Source organism: Chiloscyllium punctatum, chromosome 23 (genome assembly GCF_047496795.1).
Source record: "Chiloscyllium punctatum isolate Juve2018m chromosome 23, sChiPun1.3, whole genome shotgun sequence".
In the NCBI taxonomy this organism is placed as follows: domain Eukaryota; kingdom Metazoa; phylum Chordata; class Chondrichthyes; order Orectolobiformes; family Hemiscylliidae; genus Chiloscyllium; species Chiloscyllium punctatum.
This window is the reverse complement of record NC_092761.1, coordinates 92978172-92995841: the sequence shown is the minus strand read 5'-3', so window position 1 is coordinate 92995841 and position 17670 is coordinate 92978172. Positions and strand designations below refer to the sequence as shown.

At 42.9% G+C, this 17670-nt stretch overlaps 1 protein-coding gene across 1 annotated transcript in view; it reads right to left on the bottom strand.

Annotated features, from left to right (window-relative positions):
* Positions 1-17670, bottom strand: part of LOC140494017 (rho guanine nucleotide exchange factor 12-like) — a 93123-nt gene that overhangs the window by 62603 nt on the left and 12850 nt on the right. The window contains exons 6-17 of the mRNA XM_072592949.1: positions 16782-16978; positions 15937-16011; positions 15179-15298; positions 14857-14917; positions 10277-10362; positions 8115-8249; positions 4135-4224; positions 3939-4049; positions 3698-3796; positions 2614-2656; positions 1810-1912; positions 474-614 (exon numbers count right to left, since the gene is read on the bottom strand). Of these exons, the coding sequence (XP_072449050.1) occupies positions 474-614; positions 1810-1912; positions 2614-2656; positions 3698-3796; positions 3939-4049; positions 4135-4224; positions 8115-8249; positions 10277-10362; positions 14857-14917; positions 15179-15298; positions 15937-16011; positions 16782-16978 (1261 nt within the window). The remainder of the gene's footprint in view (positions 1-473; positions 615-1809; positions 1913-2613; positions 2657-3697; positions 3797-3938; positions 4050-4134; positions 4225-8114; positions 8250-10276; positions 10363-14856; positions 14918-15178; positions 15299-15936; positions 16012-16781; positions 16979-17670) is intronic.

The window sequence follows — 17670 nt, the reverse complement described above, 5'->3', positions numbered from 1 at the left end:
CAAATATCAGTTTGCTTGTTCTCTTTTTTTCAGTCCAAACGTCACCTTCAGCTCTCTGCTCATCACTCTAAACCAGAAATTATTTAAAAAATAGAAATCAGCGAGGGTTCTAACAAAAACAGCACTAGATTAAAAGACTAGTCCAGAGATAGGAGGGATCAGAGAAGGTAGAAATTCTGTGGAGAAAAAGATGCACTTGTATGTAAAATGGTACATGCAAAATTTTTTAAATGGGTGTTGATAGGAGGAAAATCTATCAGCAATTGAGTAGCTGAGAATCTAAACAAGAGTTGCAAAGAATATCAGCAAGGCCTTAACACCAGTTGGTCATGGTTCAGCCAATTGAATCTTAAGAGACCAACCTAACAGGTAAAAAGGTGTCCATGGCAATAAGTGATGCTCAGTATCCGTCTATTGTCTGAAAGCTCATTACTGGAGGCCAGTTAAGGACTGAAATTTAAAATACTACTCACAAAACATCATCAATCTTCAGTAACAAGTGCTCTGCATGCAACCGCTCTTTCTGTTCTGCTGACACACGATCATGCATTCGTTCCCGATCTAACTTTGCCAACTCATTCTCTGCAATAGTCATTCCCATGTTCCTCTTTTGTCTGTTGGAAAAGCAAGGCACAGATTAGTGGCAATTACATTTAATCCTCTTGGAAGCAGCTTTAAAATAACCAGCATACACTGTGTGTGGACAGCAGGATGTGAACGAAGCTGGAGTGTCGGGATGGGGAACTATTAACAACAGTAGGCCATTCAGCCCTTCAACCCTGTCACCTCCAAATTCAATACAATCATGGATGATTGAACACTTCAATGCATTTTACTCACTTCATCCCCTTAACCCTGTGCACCACTGAATTAGAAATTAATCAATCAATCAATCCCTACCTTAAAACATACACAAAGACTGAGCTTCCACAGCCCGCTGCAGTAGAGAATTCCAAAGGTTCAAAATCTGCTCAGTAAAATAATTTTTCACCTAGGATAAAAGTGTCATTCCAACTATTTTTAAATTGCGTCCCCTGGTTCTAGACTTCCAAATCAAGAAAAATTACTTGCCTGCTTCTACTCTGTCTCTCTCTTTAATTATTTTTTTGGTCTATGAGATCACTTCGTATCCTTCCAAACTCCAAAGAATACAGACTCTATATCCCCAATCTATCTTCACAGGATACACCCTGCCATTCCAGGAATGATTCTGGTGAACCTTCCCTCTCATGACAATAAGATATTTCCTGAGATATGAAGACCAAAACTGCAATACACCCGCAGTCTAACCAGAGATGCACACCTTGAGCAATTTGTGTTCTTTTTCCACTATGTAGTTGAGCCTCATTTCAGTGAAGAGAGTTGTTGTTCATGACTCAAACAGCTGCATCCAATCTTGACATTAACCGTTTACCTGCAAACTTACCAGGCAGGTGGTGTAGTGGCAATGTCACTACATTAGTAACTCAAAAGTCCACAACTAATGCTCGGTGTTCAAATCCCACCACAGTAGCTGATGGTGCTTAATTCCAATGGAAGATGGCCTCTTGTGGTACAGAGGTAATGTCCCTACCCCTGAACTAGGAGGCCCAGGTTCAAAGGCCTACCTGCTCGAAAGGTATGTAATAACGTCTCTGAATAGTTCGATTAGAAAAATAGGTTAAATTAACAACATTAATCAAAACCTTATGGCTCATTTGTGTAGTAGCAGTGTCCATGTCACTGCGTCAGGCGGCCTAGGTTTAAGTCCTACCTCTTCCAGATGTGTATATTAACATCTATGAACAAGTTAATTAGAAACACTATTACCTGAAATCTTCCAGATGTGTCTTAACATCAGATAGGACACTGGCCTGCATTCCCTGCATGTAGCTTCGCTGCATTTCCTCAGTCAGATCTCCTCTCTTTCTCTCTGAAAGGTTGGATTAAACAGGATGGGGCAATTATGTTCATATATTTCACCACTGGTTCAATGAATTCACCACTTCATTCAAACAGCAAGTTACATGTGTAAAACAGCAAGTTGCTGACACAAAAAGCACAAGTACCAACACACAACAGACTACAAAACCTCAGCAGTTATTTAACTCAATTTCTCAGAGGGTGAAGACACCTACTGAAGTTGAAAAACTCCGGAAGAATGGCTCAGCAATACACACAAGAGAAACCAGAGATGGACCCTGACCTGTGCAGAGTTGGCTGAATGCAGTGAACCTGACCAGCATTATCAGAGTGCCACTAGAGACTGTGCTTCTGATTGCCTGAAGTGCCATCCCTACAGTTATTCTGTTGGTGCAAACATTAAGCTTTTAAAAATTTAATCATGGGATGTGGATGCCATTGGATGAGCCAGCATTTACTTTCTATTCCTAGAGGTGGTAGTGAGCTTCTTTTATGTTTTTTTTCAGGGGGCGTCTGTCTTGCACATTGTCCACACTGCAGACACCCCACATAAAATACCAAAGATTGAGAAAACATTTCCTACTGTAAACTGCCAGCAGAGTGGGAGAGAATTGTTTGTGCATGTCATTATATTTCAATTTTGTTTCATAAGCTAACTTTCTTCTAATTCAGTGAACCTACAACTGCAAAAAGGTGATGTTGGAAACTTACCCAGCTCTGTGCTGATCCATTCTGGAACTTGAACTTTGAGATTCTAAGGAAGAAAATGAGATACATTGAGATGATATTCAAGGTCTAGTGAACACAGCAGGTGTGGAGCAAGGTGAGAGGCAAAGAACAAACATTTGGGATTAGTTATTGCTGAAAGCCGAAATGCAGACTCCTTCATTTGCACATGTTGAGAAAATAGCTTAAAGATTAGGGTTAGGTGCAGCTTGTATGTGCATTGTCACAAGTGCTAAACATCATAATTGTTCCATACAGCAAGAAGTGGTTGAAATAGCCAACAGGATTTTAAAGCTGTATAAAAAGTGGAATGGATTGTAGACCCACTCTCACACTCAAGGTCACAACCTCCTTCCACCAAACCTCCATGACTACCTACTTGTGATTGCTTTAGATCATGAGGCCAGTCAGGAAAAGCCAGTGATTGCAACTCACTAAAGTAGTAAACCCATCACCACCCTCTCAGAGCATTGGGAAGGTTGGCCATTCACTATGACGGCCTGTAGGGAATAACAATTCCTCCAGCCCGATGGGGAAAGGCTATCCCAGCATCAGTGGGAGTTCAGGAGCAACAGCTAAACAGAAAAGGAAGTGAGGGATCAAAGCTGAGCACTGCAACACACAGGTACAATGCAGGGACCCTCAGTCACATCATTACACCAGATTACTCCTAATTCCTCATTTCTTCAGAATTCAGAACCTCCAAAAAGAAACTGACCTTATTGAAAAATCAGGAGGCTGTGTCTCAATATTATTCCAGATGTTGCCTACCCTTTTTACCAAGAGTTCGACAATCATGAGACACAACTCCCTTGTTTAATTACATGCATTATGGGCATTACTGAACAGATATGTTAAACTGATTTCCTGGAACTGGCTCTTTGAGGGTGGTGGATGTTAAAACATGGAATAAGGAAAAGGAAATTGTAGAGACATGGCTACAAAGATAGAATAGGGAAATGACACCAACTGAATGTTTATACGATGGACTGACAAAGACTTGACAAACAGCCTCCTTCAATGCTACGCGAACTCTGCTGCAACCATTGATACGGTACAAGAGACTCACCGAACCCTTCTCCAGAAACAAATGACAGAACTCCACAAATACTCGCCGATGGTCCTTTGGGTTCGTGTGATTATAGAGATCGGCATAAAGATAACAGAGCTGCAGGGAAAACAGTAACATTCACCAAATTTCACCAAAAAAGATCTATGCCACCTTGTAACTGCAGCACCCACCCTCATCAACACCTTCCATACTGACCCCAAACAATACCACCACCATTCCCACCCGAACCAAAACTCACCAATGGGGCTGCATCAAACTGGGATACAACATGATGTAAGAATGCAACCAGATGCGCAGGCCGAGACTTCACGGACTCAATGGATTGAAAACAGTCGCACTGAACGTCGATCTGCAACAAGGGAAGATAGGGTTTCGGTCACAACAGTTTCCTTATTGGGTGCCATCAAGCTGGAAGCTCAAAGTCAACCACTCACCTGCTCAACTTCAGTGTCAAAATCATCATCTTCTGCTCCAATTATCTGTGCTCCAATCTGTGGACTATTAAGTGCTGGGGACATAGAATCCTTCAAGAGGAAAGTAACACAAATTTAACCGAACAGCACACTACAAGATATTTTACATTGACAATAACTCTGCTCTCCTTAAACTCTGCTCCCCTCCTCCTTCTCCCTAACACAGTGAAGCTATTCCCAGATTAGATTAGATTAATTAGATTAGATTACTTACAGTGTGGAAACAGGCCCTTCGGCCCAACAAGTCCACACCGACCCGCCGAAGGGCAACCCACCCATTCCCCTACATTTATCCCTTTTACCTAACACTACGGGCAATTTAGCATGGCCAATTCACCTGACCTGCACATCTTTGGACTGTGGGAGGAAACCGGAGCACCCGGAGGAAACCCACGCAGACACGGGGAGAATGTGCAAACTCCACACAGTCAGTCACCTGAATCGGGAATTGAACCCGGGTCTCTGGCGCTGAGAGGCAGCAGTGCTAACCACTGTGCCACCGTGCCGCCCACACTTCAGGAGAGACCAAGAAATGGGCTAAGCAGCATCAGGCTCTACTGTTGTCATTTCAATGTGATGCTTCTCTGTATCTACCTGCACTTATCCATAATGTCACTGTTAACAAAGACACACCCACTGTCAATCTCCTTCACGCTATGTAGCATGATTGGAAACGCTTAGCAAATGTGATGCCACTGTTTAAAAAGGGAGCTAGACAAAAAATGGGAATTATAGACCAGCTAGCTTAACCTCTGAAGTGGGGATGATGCTTGAGCCAATTATTAAAGGGAGAAATAGCAAGACATTGCGGAAGAACCTGTCCCGTTGGACAGACGCAGCATGGGTTCATGAAGGGCAGGTCATGCTTGACAAATCTTTTGGAATTCTATGAAGACATTTGGAGCAAGGTGGACAATGCGAACCCAGTGGACGGTGTACCTAGATTTCCAGAAGGCCTTCGACAACTGCTGCACAAGAGGCTGCTGCAGAGGATTGGTTGACTAACAGGAAGCAAAGAGTGGGAATAATGAGTGCTATTCTGGCTGGTGATTAATGACTAGTGGTGCCCCTCGGGGATCAGTGTTGGGACCACAATTATTTACATTTTATATTGATGATTTGGAGTTGGGGACATGTACGGTCTCAAAGTTTGCAGATGACACTAAGAGGAGTGGCACAGCAAAGTGTGCAGAGGACTGTGAAACTTTGCAGAGCAGCACAGATACAGTGAGTGAATGGGCAAAGGTCTGGCAGTTGGAATACAATGTTAATAAATGTGAAGTCATATATTTTGGTCAGAGTAACAGGGAAAAGGATTATTACTTGAATGGTAAAATGTTACAGCATGCTGCTATGCAGAGGGACCTGGGTGTCCTTGTGCATGAATCACAGAAGTTTGGTCTACATGTACAACAAGTAATTAGGAAGGCAAATGGAATTTTGTCCTTCATTGCTAAAGGGGTTGAGTTTAAAAGCAGAGAGGTAACGTTGCAGCTGTACAAGGTGCTGGTGAGGCACCTGGAGTACTGTGTGCAGTTTTGGCCTCCTTACTTGAGAAAGAATGTACTGGCACTGGAGGGGATGCAGAGAAGGTTCACTAGGTTGATTCTGGAGTTGGGGGGGATTGGATTATGAGAACAGACCGAGTAGATTGGGATTATATTCATCGGAATTCAGAAGAATGAGGGGATATCTTACAAAAATATATAAAATTATGAAGGGGATAGATAAGGTAGAAGTATAGAGGATGTTTTCACTGGTAGATGAAGCTAGGACAAGAGGGCATGGCCTCAAGATTAGAGGGAGCCGATTTAGGACTGAACTGAGAAGGAACTTCTTCACCCAGAGGGTTGTGAATATATGGAATCCCCTGCCCGGGGAAGTAGTTGACGCTACTTCGGTAAATGTTTTTAAAGCTAAGGTAGGTTTTTTTTGAAAAATAAAGGAATTAAGGGCTACGGTGAGAGGGTGGGTTAACTGGATCTGAGGCCACAAAAAAATTAGCCACGATCTTATTGAATGGCGGAGCAGGGTCGAAGGGCCGGACGGCCTACTCCTGCTCCTCGTTCTTATGATTCTAGTCACAGCCGAACAGGAAAATGAATTTTCTACAGGGACACATTTCAACACAATTTAGATTTCATCTCAAGGTGGAGAAGGCAACTTTAAAAATGTTTTGGGATTATTTTTCTTCATTCCTTGAATGTGGTTTTATAGAATCATAGAATCCCTACAAGGTGGAAGCAGGCTATTTAGTCTATCGAGTCCACACCAACCTTAGAACATAGAACATAGAAGAATACAGCGCAGTCCAGGCCCTTTGGCCCTCGATGTTGCGCCGATCCAAGCCCACCTAACCTACACTAGCCCACTATCCTCCATATGCCTATCCAATGCCCATTTAAATGCCCATAAAGAGGGAGAGTCCACCACTGCTACTGGCAGGGCATTCCATGAACTCACGACTCGCTGAGTAAAGAACCTACCCCTAACATCTGTCCTATACCTACCACCCCTTAATTTAAAGTTATGCCCCCTCGTAATAGCTGACTCCATATGTGGACAAAGGTTCTCACGGTCAACCCTATCTAAACCCCTAATCATTTTGTACACCTCTATCAATCACCCCAAACCTTCTTTTCTCCAATGAAAACAGCCCCAAGTGCCTCAGCCTTTTCTCATACGATCTTCCTACCAAACCAGGCAACATCCTGGTAAACCTCCTCTGCACCCGTTCCAGTGCCTCCACATCCTTCCTATAGTATGGCGACCAAAACTGCACACAATACTCCAGATGAGGCCGCACCAGAGTCTTATATAACTGCAACATGACCTCAGGACTCCGGAACTCAATTCCTCTACCAATAAAAGCCAGTACACCATATGCCTTCTTCACCGCACTATTTACTCGGGTGGCAACTTTCAGAGATCTGTGTACATGGACACCAAGATCCCTCTGCTCATCCACACTACCAAGTATCCGACCATTAGCCCAGTACCCCATCTTTTTGTTACTCATACCAAAGTGAATCACCTCACACTTACCCACATTGAACTCCATTTGCCACCTTTCTGCCCAGCTCTGCAGCTTATCTATATCCCGCTGTAACCTGCCACATCCTTCCTCACTGTCAACAACTCCTCCGACTTTTGTATCATCCGCAAACTTCTAACCTAACCTTCTAACCCCTCCTCCAGGTCATTTATAAAAACCTTCTAAGCACATTCCATCCAAACTCACTACCCCATCCTACTCCTGTGACTCTGTACTGCCCATAGCTAATCCACCTAGCCTACATATCCCTGGACATAACGGGCAATTTAGCATGGCCAATCCACCTAACCTGTACATCATTGGACTGTTGGGGGGAAACTGGAGCACCTGAAGGAAACATGGACACAGGGAGAATATGCAAACTCCACACAGTGTCGCCAGACGGTGGAATCAAACTCGGGCCCCAGGCGCTGTGAGGTTGCAGTGCTAACCACTGAGTCACCACGGTCACTGGCTGGGCCATTAGTTATTGCCTGTCCCTGGTTGCCCTTGACAAGGTGTTGGGAAATGCCTTCTTGAACCTCTGCAATCCATAGGGTGCTGTAGGTAGACTGACAATGCCCTTAGGGAGAGAATTGCAGGATTTTGACCCAGTCGTGCTGAAGGAACATTAATATACTTGCAAATCAGGATGCTGTGTAGCTTGGATGGGAACTTGCAGGTGGTGGTGTTTGCATGTATATCTGCTGCCACTGTCCTTCTAGAAGGTGCCAGTTGTGGGTTTGTAAGGTAATGCCTAAAGAGCCTTGGTGAACTTCTGCAGTGCACCTTGTAGATGGTACACATGTTTGCTACTGTTGAGCATGTTCAATATTTCCAACTTTGTTAGAAGCAGTGATAGTCATAACAGAAGCATATTGATTAGTCAAAGCCTTTCAAAACATACCCAGTCCTGGTTTTCATCAATGTCCATATTCTCACAGAAGCTGCCAGCGTCTTTTGGGGAGGTCTTGGGACTGTTGCTCAGACTGTCTCTCTGATGTTGACCATCACTTGGGGGAGATGGGCTGGTTATTGTAGACTGAGGGAAAAAAAGGAAAGATCTTTAGAATATTCAGCACGTGTCAAACTGGACAGAATAGAAGTAAACACATAAAAGTGAAACACAAAGACAAGCTCATTGACACAGTATATCCACAGCAACAAAGTTTAAACTGACATTTTATGGTTCTGGGAGCTAACAGTAACCGATATTCAGAACAACACTGATATTAACTGCCCATCTCTAACTGCCCCGGAGGAGGCAGCAACCAGCTCACTCAGTAAGCTGCTGTGGTCCGCAACTGTAGGAACATCCACAAAACTTTTACACAGCCATACTGAAGGAATGATGATACGTCTTGTTAGGAAGGAAGAATTGGATAGCTTCAGCTTTAATTTCTTGCAAATGTTAAGCTGCAGCCCTTGGAGTTCAGCATCACATTCACCTGGTGATCTATTTCTCTTCATTTCTGTCTGGAACCTCTGTATCTATCCATAAATCCACAAATATCCCTGATCTACACCTAAAATTCATAGAACAGTACAGGCCCTTCAGCCCTCTGTTGTGCCAACCTTTTATCCTACTCTAAGATCAGACTAACCTACATACCTTTCATTGTACCTATCCAAGAGTCGCTTACATGTCCCTAAAGAATCTGACTCTACTACCACTGCTGGCAGTGCATTCCATGCACCCACCACTCTGTAAAGAACTTGCCTCTGAAATCTCACCTAAACCTTTCTCCAGTTACCTAAGAACTTTGCCTCCTCATGACAAACACTTCCACCCTAGGAAAAAGTCTCTGGCTTTCCACTCTATCTATGCCTCTCATCATCTTGTACACCTCTATGAAGTTACCTCTCATCTTTCTTCACTTCAATGAGAAAAGCCCGAGCTCCATCAGCCTTTCTTCATAAGGCATACCCTCTAGCCCAGGCAGCATTCTGTAAATCTCTCTGCACCCTCTGGAAAGCTTCCACATCTTTCCTAAAATGAGATGACCAGAACTGAACACAATATTCCAAGTGTGGTCTAACCAGGGCTCTATAGAGCTGCAGCATAACCTTGCAGCTTTTAAACTCAATCCCCCTGCTAACGAAAGCCAACACACCATATGCCTTCGTAACAACCCTATCAACTTGGGTGGCAACTTTGAGGAATCTATGGACATGAACACCAAAATCCCTCTGCTCCCCCACACTAGCTTTAATCCTGTATTCTGCATGGAAATTCAATCTTCCAAACTGAATCACTTCACACTTTTCCAGGTTGAACTCCATCTGCCACTTATCACCCCATTTCTGTATCCTATCAATGTCCTGTTCCAACCTACTACAGTCTTCCACACTATCCACAACTCCACCAACCTTCATGTCATCGGCAAATTTACTGACTCAGCCTTCCGCTTCCTCACCCAAGTCATTTATAAAAATCACAAACAGCAGAGGTCCCAGAACTGATCCCTGCGGAACACCACTGGTCACTGAGCTCCAGGCAGAATTCTTTCCATCTACCACGACCCTCTGTCTTCTATGGGCCACCCAATTCTGTATCCAGGCAGCCAGGTTTCCCTGCATCCCAGGCCCCTTTGCTTCTGGCATTCCACTCATGTTGCTTCAATTCTAAGAGACTGAAAGTTTGGAAAGAGTCCATAGTGAAACTTGCGATGTTGTTAAATAAACCGAGATCTATGGCATTAAACTGGCAGAGTAACACCCCACACCCCCAAAACCATGCATTAGCACAGACTAGAAAGGATAAAATGAGCTTTCAAATCCTATTTATTCCATATAAATTTTACCTAGTTAAATATTTCTGCATGTTTCATTAATAAAATGGTTTGGTGCCTGTCTGGTGGATAAACTGTACATTAATAAACTCCACGGTTAGTATGAATGCAAATTACCACAAATTGCACATTTAACAACAAATGACTTGCCAGCAAAATAAAAGCTCAAAAAATTTTAAAATTAGCATTTTGTCAGTATTAAGAATTTTAAAACACTAAACTAACGTTAAAGAGTGGGGTGAAGATTGCAGGTTTATCAGCCTGTGGCAATCCTTACCTCTGCACGGTTGAATGAACTCTGGCTTTTGTCTGTCCCCATATTCTCACTCTGGGATTGCAGATCATGTTCCCACTCTCCTCCATCTGACACACAAATCGGAAAGGTTCAGGACAAGACTGAAATAAACATCTGAACTTAAATGAAGACTCATTAAAGGCATATGGAAGGTCATTTGGCCCAATGAGTCTATGCTGAACTAGGCATTACATGACAATCTCGGGAGAATCAAACTATGGGTGAACTACAGTGAATCACAAGCTCAGCAACAATCCAAGACAGCAAACAATCCAATCAACAGCTTCTGGGACATGGCACCAAACTCAAACCATTCTGCCCACCGCATCCAGCAGAATCAATTTTATGTCATCAAAAGTTTTCTTCTCTGAATATTATGCATGCGGCAATCATTTGCAGATTCTGGGAAACTCTCCGTGAATTACCTTCTTTGCTAAAAGATGCCAGTACCATGTTGCTACAATTGCTCAGTGACAGAGTATAAACAGTTGGCACTGATATACAATGATCATTTAAGTTAAAGAGAGATTGGAAAACATCAAACAGGAGAAGGGGGTTTGATGTGGGATTGTCTCCTGGGAGATCCTCAGTTCATAAATTCCTTTACAAAGGAATATCAAGGGAGCCAGTGAAATACACAGGGGTGCACATTTGAGGAGGAATGACTGCAGAGCAGACTTGGTACCCTCTTTTATCTCCGGTACTAGCAATTAACTGTGCTCCCTCCCAAAAACATATGTATGGTGTTTCCTGTTGCACTGCTTTTCAAAAATAGAGAGAGCAGAAAGGGAGAGAGATACACAAGAGAGAAAGACAGCAAGAGATCATTAATAGAGTGCATAAGAGGACAAAATTCAGATTCTGGTGCAGAGGGAAAAGGAAATGTCGTCATTTTGTTCATGTTAGAGGTCAGTATTTAATCCACTATAACCTAAGCGAGGTTAAACAATTAACAAAAGCTTAAAAGCTACAACATAACGTGATTAAGTACCTACTTAAGCAAAGGCACAGTGAAATCAGAATCATCCAATTTGAGGATGACAAAATTCCAAGATATGAAGTCATTGATCACCCCCACTGGCAGAACAGCAAATCTAACAGAACAATGATCTTGATCAGCTGAAATCCTGCTAATTCTTGATTTACTTGTTTAAGTCAACCAACCAGATAAAGAGATCACACAAGGGCACAATATCATGGACTGCTGGACAAGCTATCATTAGGCAACAAGATCTCCAAGTGAAAGGATGGAGCAGCCTTAAGTATGGTTCAGCCTGTGAAAAAGTAGAAAAAGTGTTGTCAATCAGAGAGAAATTGAAGCTGATGTAGCAAATGAAAAAAACTGGTACAAGAGAAAAGAAACCAGAGTGCTAAAGAATGGGAGCTTTCAGTGTCCAGTTTGTCAACCATTCTGAAGCACAAGATCAAAATCCTGGAACAATTCTAGAAGGAGGTATTCTCCCTAACAAGGAAGAGGAGGAGAATAGCTGTCTATCCTGCTGGTGGCGGTGTTAACACAGTTTGGGTGGAGAATGTTGCCATCTCTGATCCGATCCTGTAGGAAGGGGAAGCTACCCAGAAAAAGACACTGGGCCGCAAAGGATAACATGCCACAATAATATCACACAACTGAATGACAGCTCATGAAAGCAGAGAAAGATTTCCAAGCTGTTCCACAGATCACATACAAAATTCCTCATTACCTTTTACAATGTCAGGCCATTATAAGATGTGAACAAATTGAATAAAGACATTTTTCACTTACTTACAACTTTACTGTATTTTCATTTGGCATTTTTTTTGACATGCAGCACAGTTTTAGACAAATTAAGGGTCACAAAGTGTATCCTGAAACTTCAATCTAACACAAATGTATGGACGTTCAACACGTGGGGATTTTACTGAGCACTTTGCAATCATGGCAGCCAATCCCTAAGCTGAATCAGCCAACATGGTCCCAGCGACAGGAATACTGAGCATGGCTTTGTTCATAGGAAATAGTGTTTCATTAATGTGTCTGAGTTTTTTGAAAAGGTGACAAAGAAGGTGGGTAAGGCAGAGTGGTAGATGTTGTCTATATGAAGTTCACCAACACATTCGACAAGGTTCCACATGGGAGACTGATTAGCAATGTTACATCACATGGGATCCAGAGGGAGCTATCCAATTGGATACAAAACTGGCTTGAAGGTAAGAGACAGAGGATGGTGGTAGAGGGTTGGTTTTCAGACTGGAGGCCACTGGACTGACCAGTGGTGTGCCACAAGAATCAGTGCTGGGTCCATGGCTTTTTGTCATTTGTAGAAATGATCTGGATATGAATACAGGAGATGTGATTAGTAAGTTTGCAGACAATGGACTGAGTGGCAGCTAAAGCTTAATTTAGATAAATGTGAGGTGTTACATTTTGGTAAGACAAACCAGGGCAGGATTTATAGAATTAATAGGGCCTTGGGGAGTGTTGTCAAACAAAGAAACCTAGAGGTGCAAGTGCATAGTTCCTTGAAAGTGGAGTTGCAGGCAGATAGAGTGGTGAAGGCGGCATTTGGTATGCTTGCCTTCGCTGGTCATAATACTGAGAATAGGAGTTGGGACATCATATTGGCTGTACATGGACATTAGTGAGGCCAGTTTTAGAATATTATGTACAATTCTGGTTGCCAGTCAATAATAAAAATGTTGTTAAACTTGAGTGCAGAAATGATTTACAAGGATGCTGCTGGTACAGAGGATTTGAGCTATAAGGGGAGGCTGAATTGGCTGGGGCTATTTTCCCTGCAGCATTAGAGACTGAGGAATGACCTTAAAAGAAGTTTATAAAATGTTGAGGGGCATGGATAAAGTGAATTGTCAAGGGCTTTTTCCTAGGGTGGGGTAGCCCAAAATTAGAGGTCATAGGTTTAAGGTGAGAGGGGAAAGATTTAAAAAGGACCTGAAGGACAACTTTTTCATGGAGAGGATGGTGTGTGTATGGAACAAGTTGCCAGAGGAAGTGGTTGAGGCAGGTACAATTACAGCATTGAAAAGACATCTGGATGGGTATAAGAGGAGGAAGGGTTGAGAGGAATATGGGCCAAATGCTGCCAAATGGGACTAGATCAGATTGGGATATCTGATCAGTGAAGAGGATTTGCACCGAAGGACCTGTTTCTGTACTGTTATGACTCAATGACTTTGGAGCTGGGACCTTGCCTTGCCCCACAGTGATCAATGACTTCAGATCAAAGCACCAGCCCCTCTCCCAGGCAGCAACTGAAATGGCAGAGCCCCTGAAGCAGATGGCCCATGGGCAGCAGATCAATGCAAGAGCGTCTTCCCTGGAATGAGCAGAAGCTAGATAGGTGAGGCCCCGATCCTCTCGAGTTTAGAAGAGTCAAAGGTAGCTTAATTGAGACAAAGATCCTGAGGGGGGTTCACTGGGCAGATGGAGGTTTCCTCACATGGAAGAATCCAGAACTAGGGGTCACTGTTTAAAAATAAAGCGTTGCCCATTTAAGACAGAGAGGAGGAAACATTTTTTCTCTCAGATGGTTGTAAACTTTTGTAATTTCTTTCCTCAAGATTCCTGCAGAATCTGTAAATATTATTTAAGGCAGAGGCAGACAGAATCTTCATGATCAATAACTAATACCTCTTAACATTAATAACATTAACATCAATAACTAATACCAGTTAACATTAAGAGTGCATTAGGGCTTGTCAAAATCAGAATGAAAAGCTAAATTAAAGCCACTTTCTCTGAATCCATAAAAGATTTGCAACAAAAACAGGTGAATTAATGGAACAAATTCTGTTCAATTGGATTTGAGCTAACAGTGGCCCCACAGTCTCCACCAAAAGGACAGACAGTAAAGACAAAGGAATTGAGTCTGTGGGTGACTCAAACTCAGCTTCAGATCTCTGGATTTGATTTCTAATTGTTACCCTGAAATGATATATGACAATATCTTATATAAATATTTCAGCCTCAAACATCTGGAAATTTGTAAGCTGCTGCTGTCAGGACAATCCAAAACATCACTTGTAGACATTTACAGCATGTGGGAGGCACAGTCAGTGCTGGGCTGCGTGCGTGTGCATGTAGTAGGGAGGGTAGGCATGCAGCACGGGGAGAACAGCATCTCATCTGCCTGTTGTGATGCCTGGCCAGCATTGCAGTACATGTCTCAAAATCCCTATCTGTGGAATCTGTACTGCAAAAGAAGTAAAGAAGTTGTTGTGGTTCTGTTCGCCGAGCTGGGAATTTGTGTTGCAGTCATTTCGTTCCCTATCTAGGTGACATCCTCAGTGCGTTGGAGCCTCCTGTGAAGCGCTTCTGTGATCTTTCCTCTGGCATTTAAGTGATTTGTATCTGCCGCTTCCGGTTGTCAGTTCTAGCTGTCCGCTGCAATTCCCAGCTCGGCGAACAGAACCACAACAACGAGCACCCGAGCTACAAATCTTCTCACAAACTTTAAAGTAAAGAAGTTTCAGAACAGAACAGGAGGAATTTTATAGGTAAAGACTGTGACATGTTAACCATCACTTCTTGATAGTGTACAAGCAACATTTTAAATCCTTACCTTCAGTGAGTCTTTCCACAATTGATAATGATTCTGAGTGTCGTACACAACTTGAGCCATCCTGAAAACAAGAAGTAATATTAGAAGCTGGTTCTTCAGAAACCTAATTCAGCACATGAACATCAGCAACACGAAGACAGCTGGACTGCCCTGTGGTATGGAAGCCTCTATTTATTCTGCTGTAATGCAGGCGACTATAGATTAATATTAGAGTATATTTAGGGGACTCCAAACCAACTCCAGTTCACCCAACAATACACCCATGACAGTTTGCTAGCCTGCAACCCCCCCTAACGGCAGCAAACAAACCCTGCATTCTAACCTGTGAGGAGCCTGTAGCTTTGCTCAGTTGCTCTTGCAGTTGATGAATATGTTTCTCCACTTCTTGTTGATCTCGAAGCAGTTGCTGTGTTGGGTTTCTCACATACTTCTCCTTAAGTTGCTGTTTTTAAAAAGCATAAATAATCACCTCAATCCAATAGATGGTTCAACACTGAAGGTGAACAAAACAGCCGAGGCTTCCTCCACCAAACAGAGCAGATGCAGAATGAGCAAAGTCTCCACCAAATTTCTGCCATACGATGACACACAACCATAATTATCCATAACCAAACAACATTTTCAATCACAGGGTCATTGATAATGGAACTGACAGGAGTGCTTGATGGGACAGTGTGGAGAAAGCTTTACTCTGTATCTAACTCTGTGCTGTTTCTGTTTGGAAATGTTCGACAGGGACAGTGTCAAGGGAGTTTTACAGTATATCTAACCCCATGCTATTACTATCCTGGGAGTGTCTGATGGGGGACAAGGCAGAGGGAGATTTACTCTGTATCTAACCCATGTTATCACTGTTCTGGAAGTGTTTGATACTCATTTTTGGATATGTGACATGAACAGTAGACCTTAGGCATTGGAAATACACAATGACCCAAGTAACTCTGTTAGTAACTAATTGTCTACTCCCGTTTGATTGCTGGATTTTAATAAACATTGATGCTGGGGTAAAACAGACAAGATTCCATAATTTTATGTAGTTTTCTATTAAACACTAGTCATGGCTTGAATCATGTTACTTACCTGCAGCTGCCGGATCTCAGTGCCCAGCATGTTTCTCAGGATTTCAACTTTTTGATTGTGTACAAGGGTGTCTTCCTATAGCAAATGAAGGGAAAGAAGTCATACTGTTACTGCTCAGTATTTGCTCCACTGAATTAATTAAAACCATCCAAGTTATTAGAAAGAAGCACTGCTGATCTCAGACAGGATTACAGAGATGCTGAAATATATACACATTAAATGGACACAGAGGAACAAAGATTTTCATTTTCACCTTCCCTGAAGCAACAGATACTCCAGTGTGATTTGGGTATTATGGCACAATGTTTACGTACAGTTCACTCCTGTTGCTGGAACAGCTCAATGCCCTGCAGTGACAGAGGCTCCTGCTTATTCAGTGTGTATGTAGCAGAATTCCTCAAGTATCACCAAAGAAGGTAGCACGGAATCATTTCCACCATCTCTCCATCCAGCAGAAACCCAGTCTCTTACTCCACCCAGCAATGATACACAGCCACGCCCTCTCCCGTTGGGAGCATTATCCTGACTCGGTGATGGCCTATGGCCAAACCCCTTCCCCCATCAATAACCTATGATTCTCCCTCCCCATCTTTCTCACCACTCCCCTCCCACAGAGTTATCTGGGGAGGCTGACTGCTCTCTGGTGTTATTCTTGGGGCTGTCAAGAGTAAAACTTAATTTGCACAAGACTTGATCAGGATTTCTGCAATTCAGAAGGTGCTGATCAGACACAGCCCATTTCACACAACATCATACGCTGGTGAACCTGAGGCCACACGAAGTCTTGTGTGAATCACATGTTCCTTTGGTCAATATCGATTAAAAATAAAACTCTAAACACTTACCGCCACAGGCATGGGGCTGGTGATCCTGTCTGGGCAGCTGCTACTTGAAGAATATGGGGAGAAGGTTGGATTTGGGGATATTGCTCCTTGTTGGCCAGGAAAGAAGAAAGCCCCAGGATCTCCATCGGTTGCTGAGAATGGGATCTGCGGAGACCCGGGCGGACGACCCAAGACTGTGAGGGCCACATATGACCCAGCTAGTGACAGAGAACAAAACAGAACATACGTCACAAAATCCAGTAGCCATTACCATCTCTGACTGAAACAGATTACCTGGTCATGAGACTCATGTGGTAGGACCTTGCTGTGATGTCTACTGACTACCCTGTTGTTTCCTGTACTACAATATGGATTGCATTGTTAAAAACACAACATTTCACTGGCCCTAAAACATATCAAGGTCATTTTCTGATGTTATAGGAATACAAGCTTCTTCTTGGGCTCAACAGTTATTCAGCCCTGAAAAAACATGCAATTCGGGGACAGTGGGCTAATTCACCTCTCCAGCATACTCTGCCATTCAATACAATTATAGTGCACTTTCCTGTTTAGATCCATTACTCTCACCTCCCTTGTTCATCGAAAATCTACCTCAGCTTTAAAAACACAATGACCCCCAACTCCACCATACTCTGGTTCTCACCTTCCACAAGAGAAAACATTCTTTTAGCATCTACATTGTCAAATGCCTCAATATCTTGCACATTTTAATAAAATCATCTCATCCTTCTGAATTCCAATGGATACAGGCCCCGCCTGTCCAAAATTTCCTCAAAATAATCCCTTCATCGCAGGAATCAGTCGAGCGAACGTTCTCCAAACTGCTTTTCTCACATTTATATCCCTGCTTAAGTAAGGAGTTCAAAAGTGTACACAGTGCTCCAGCTGT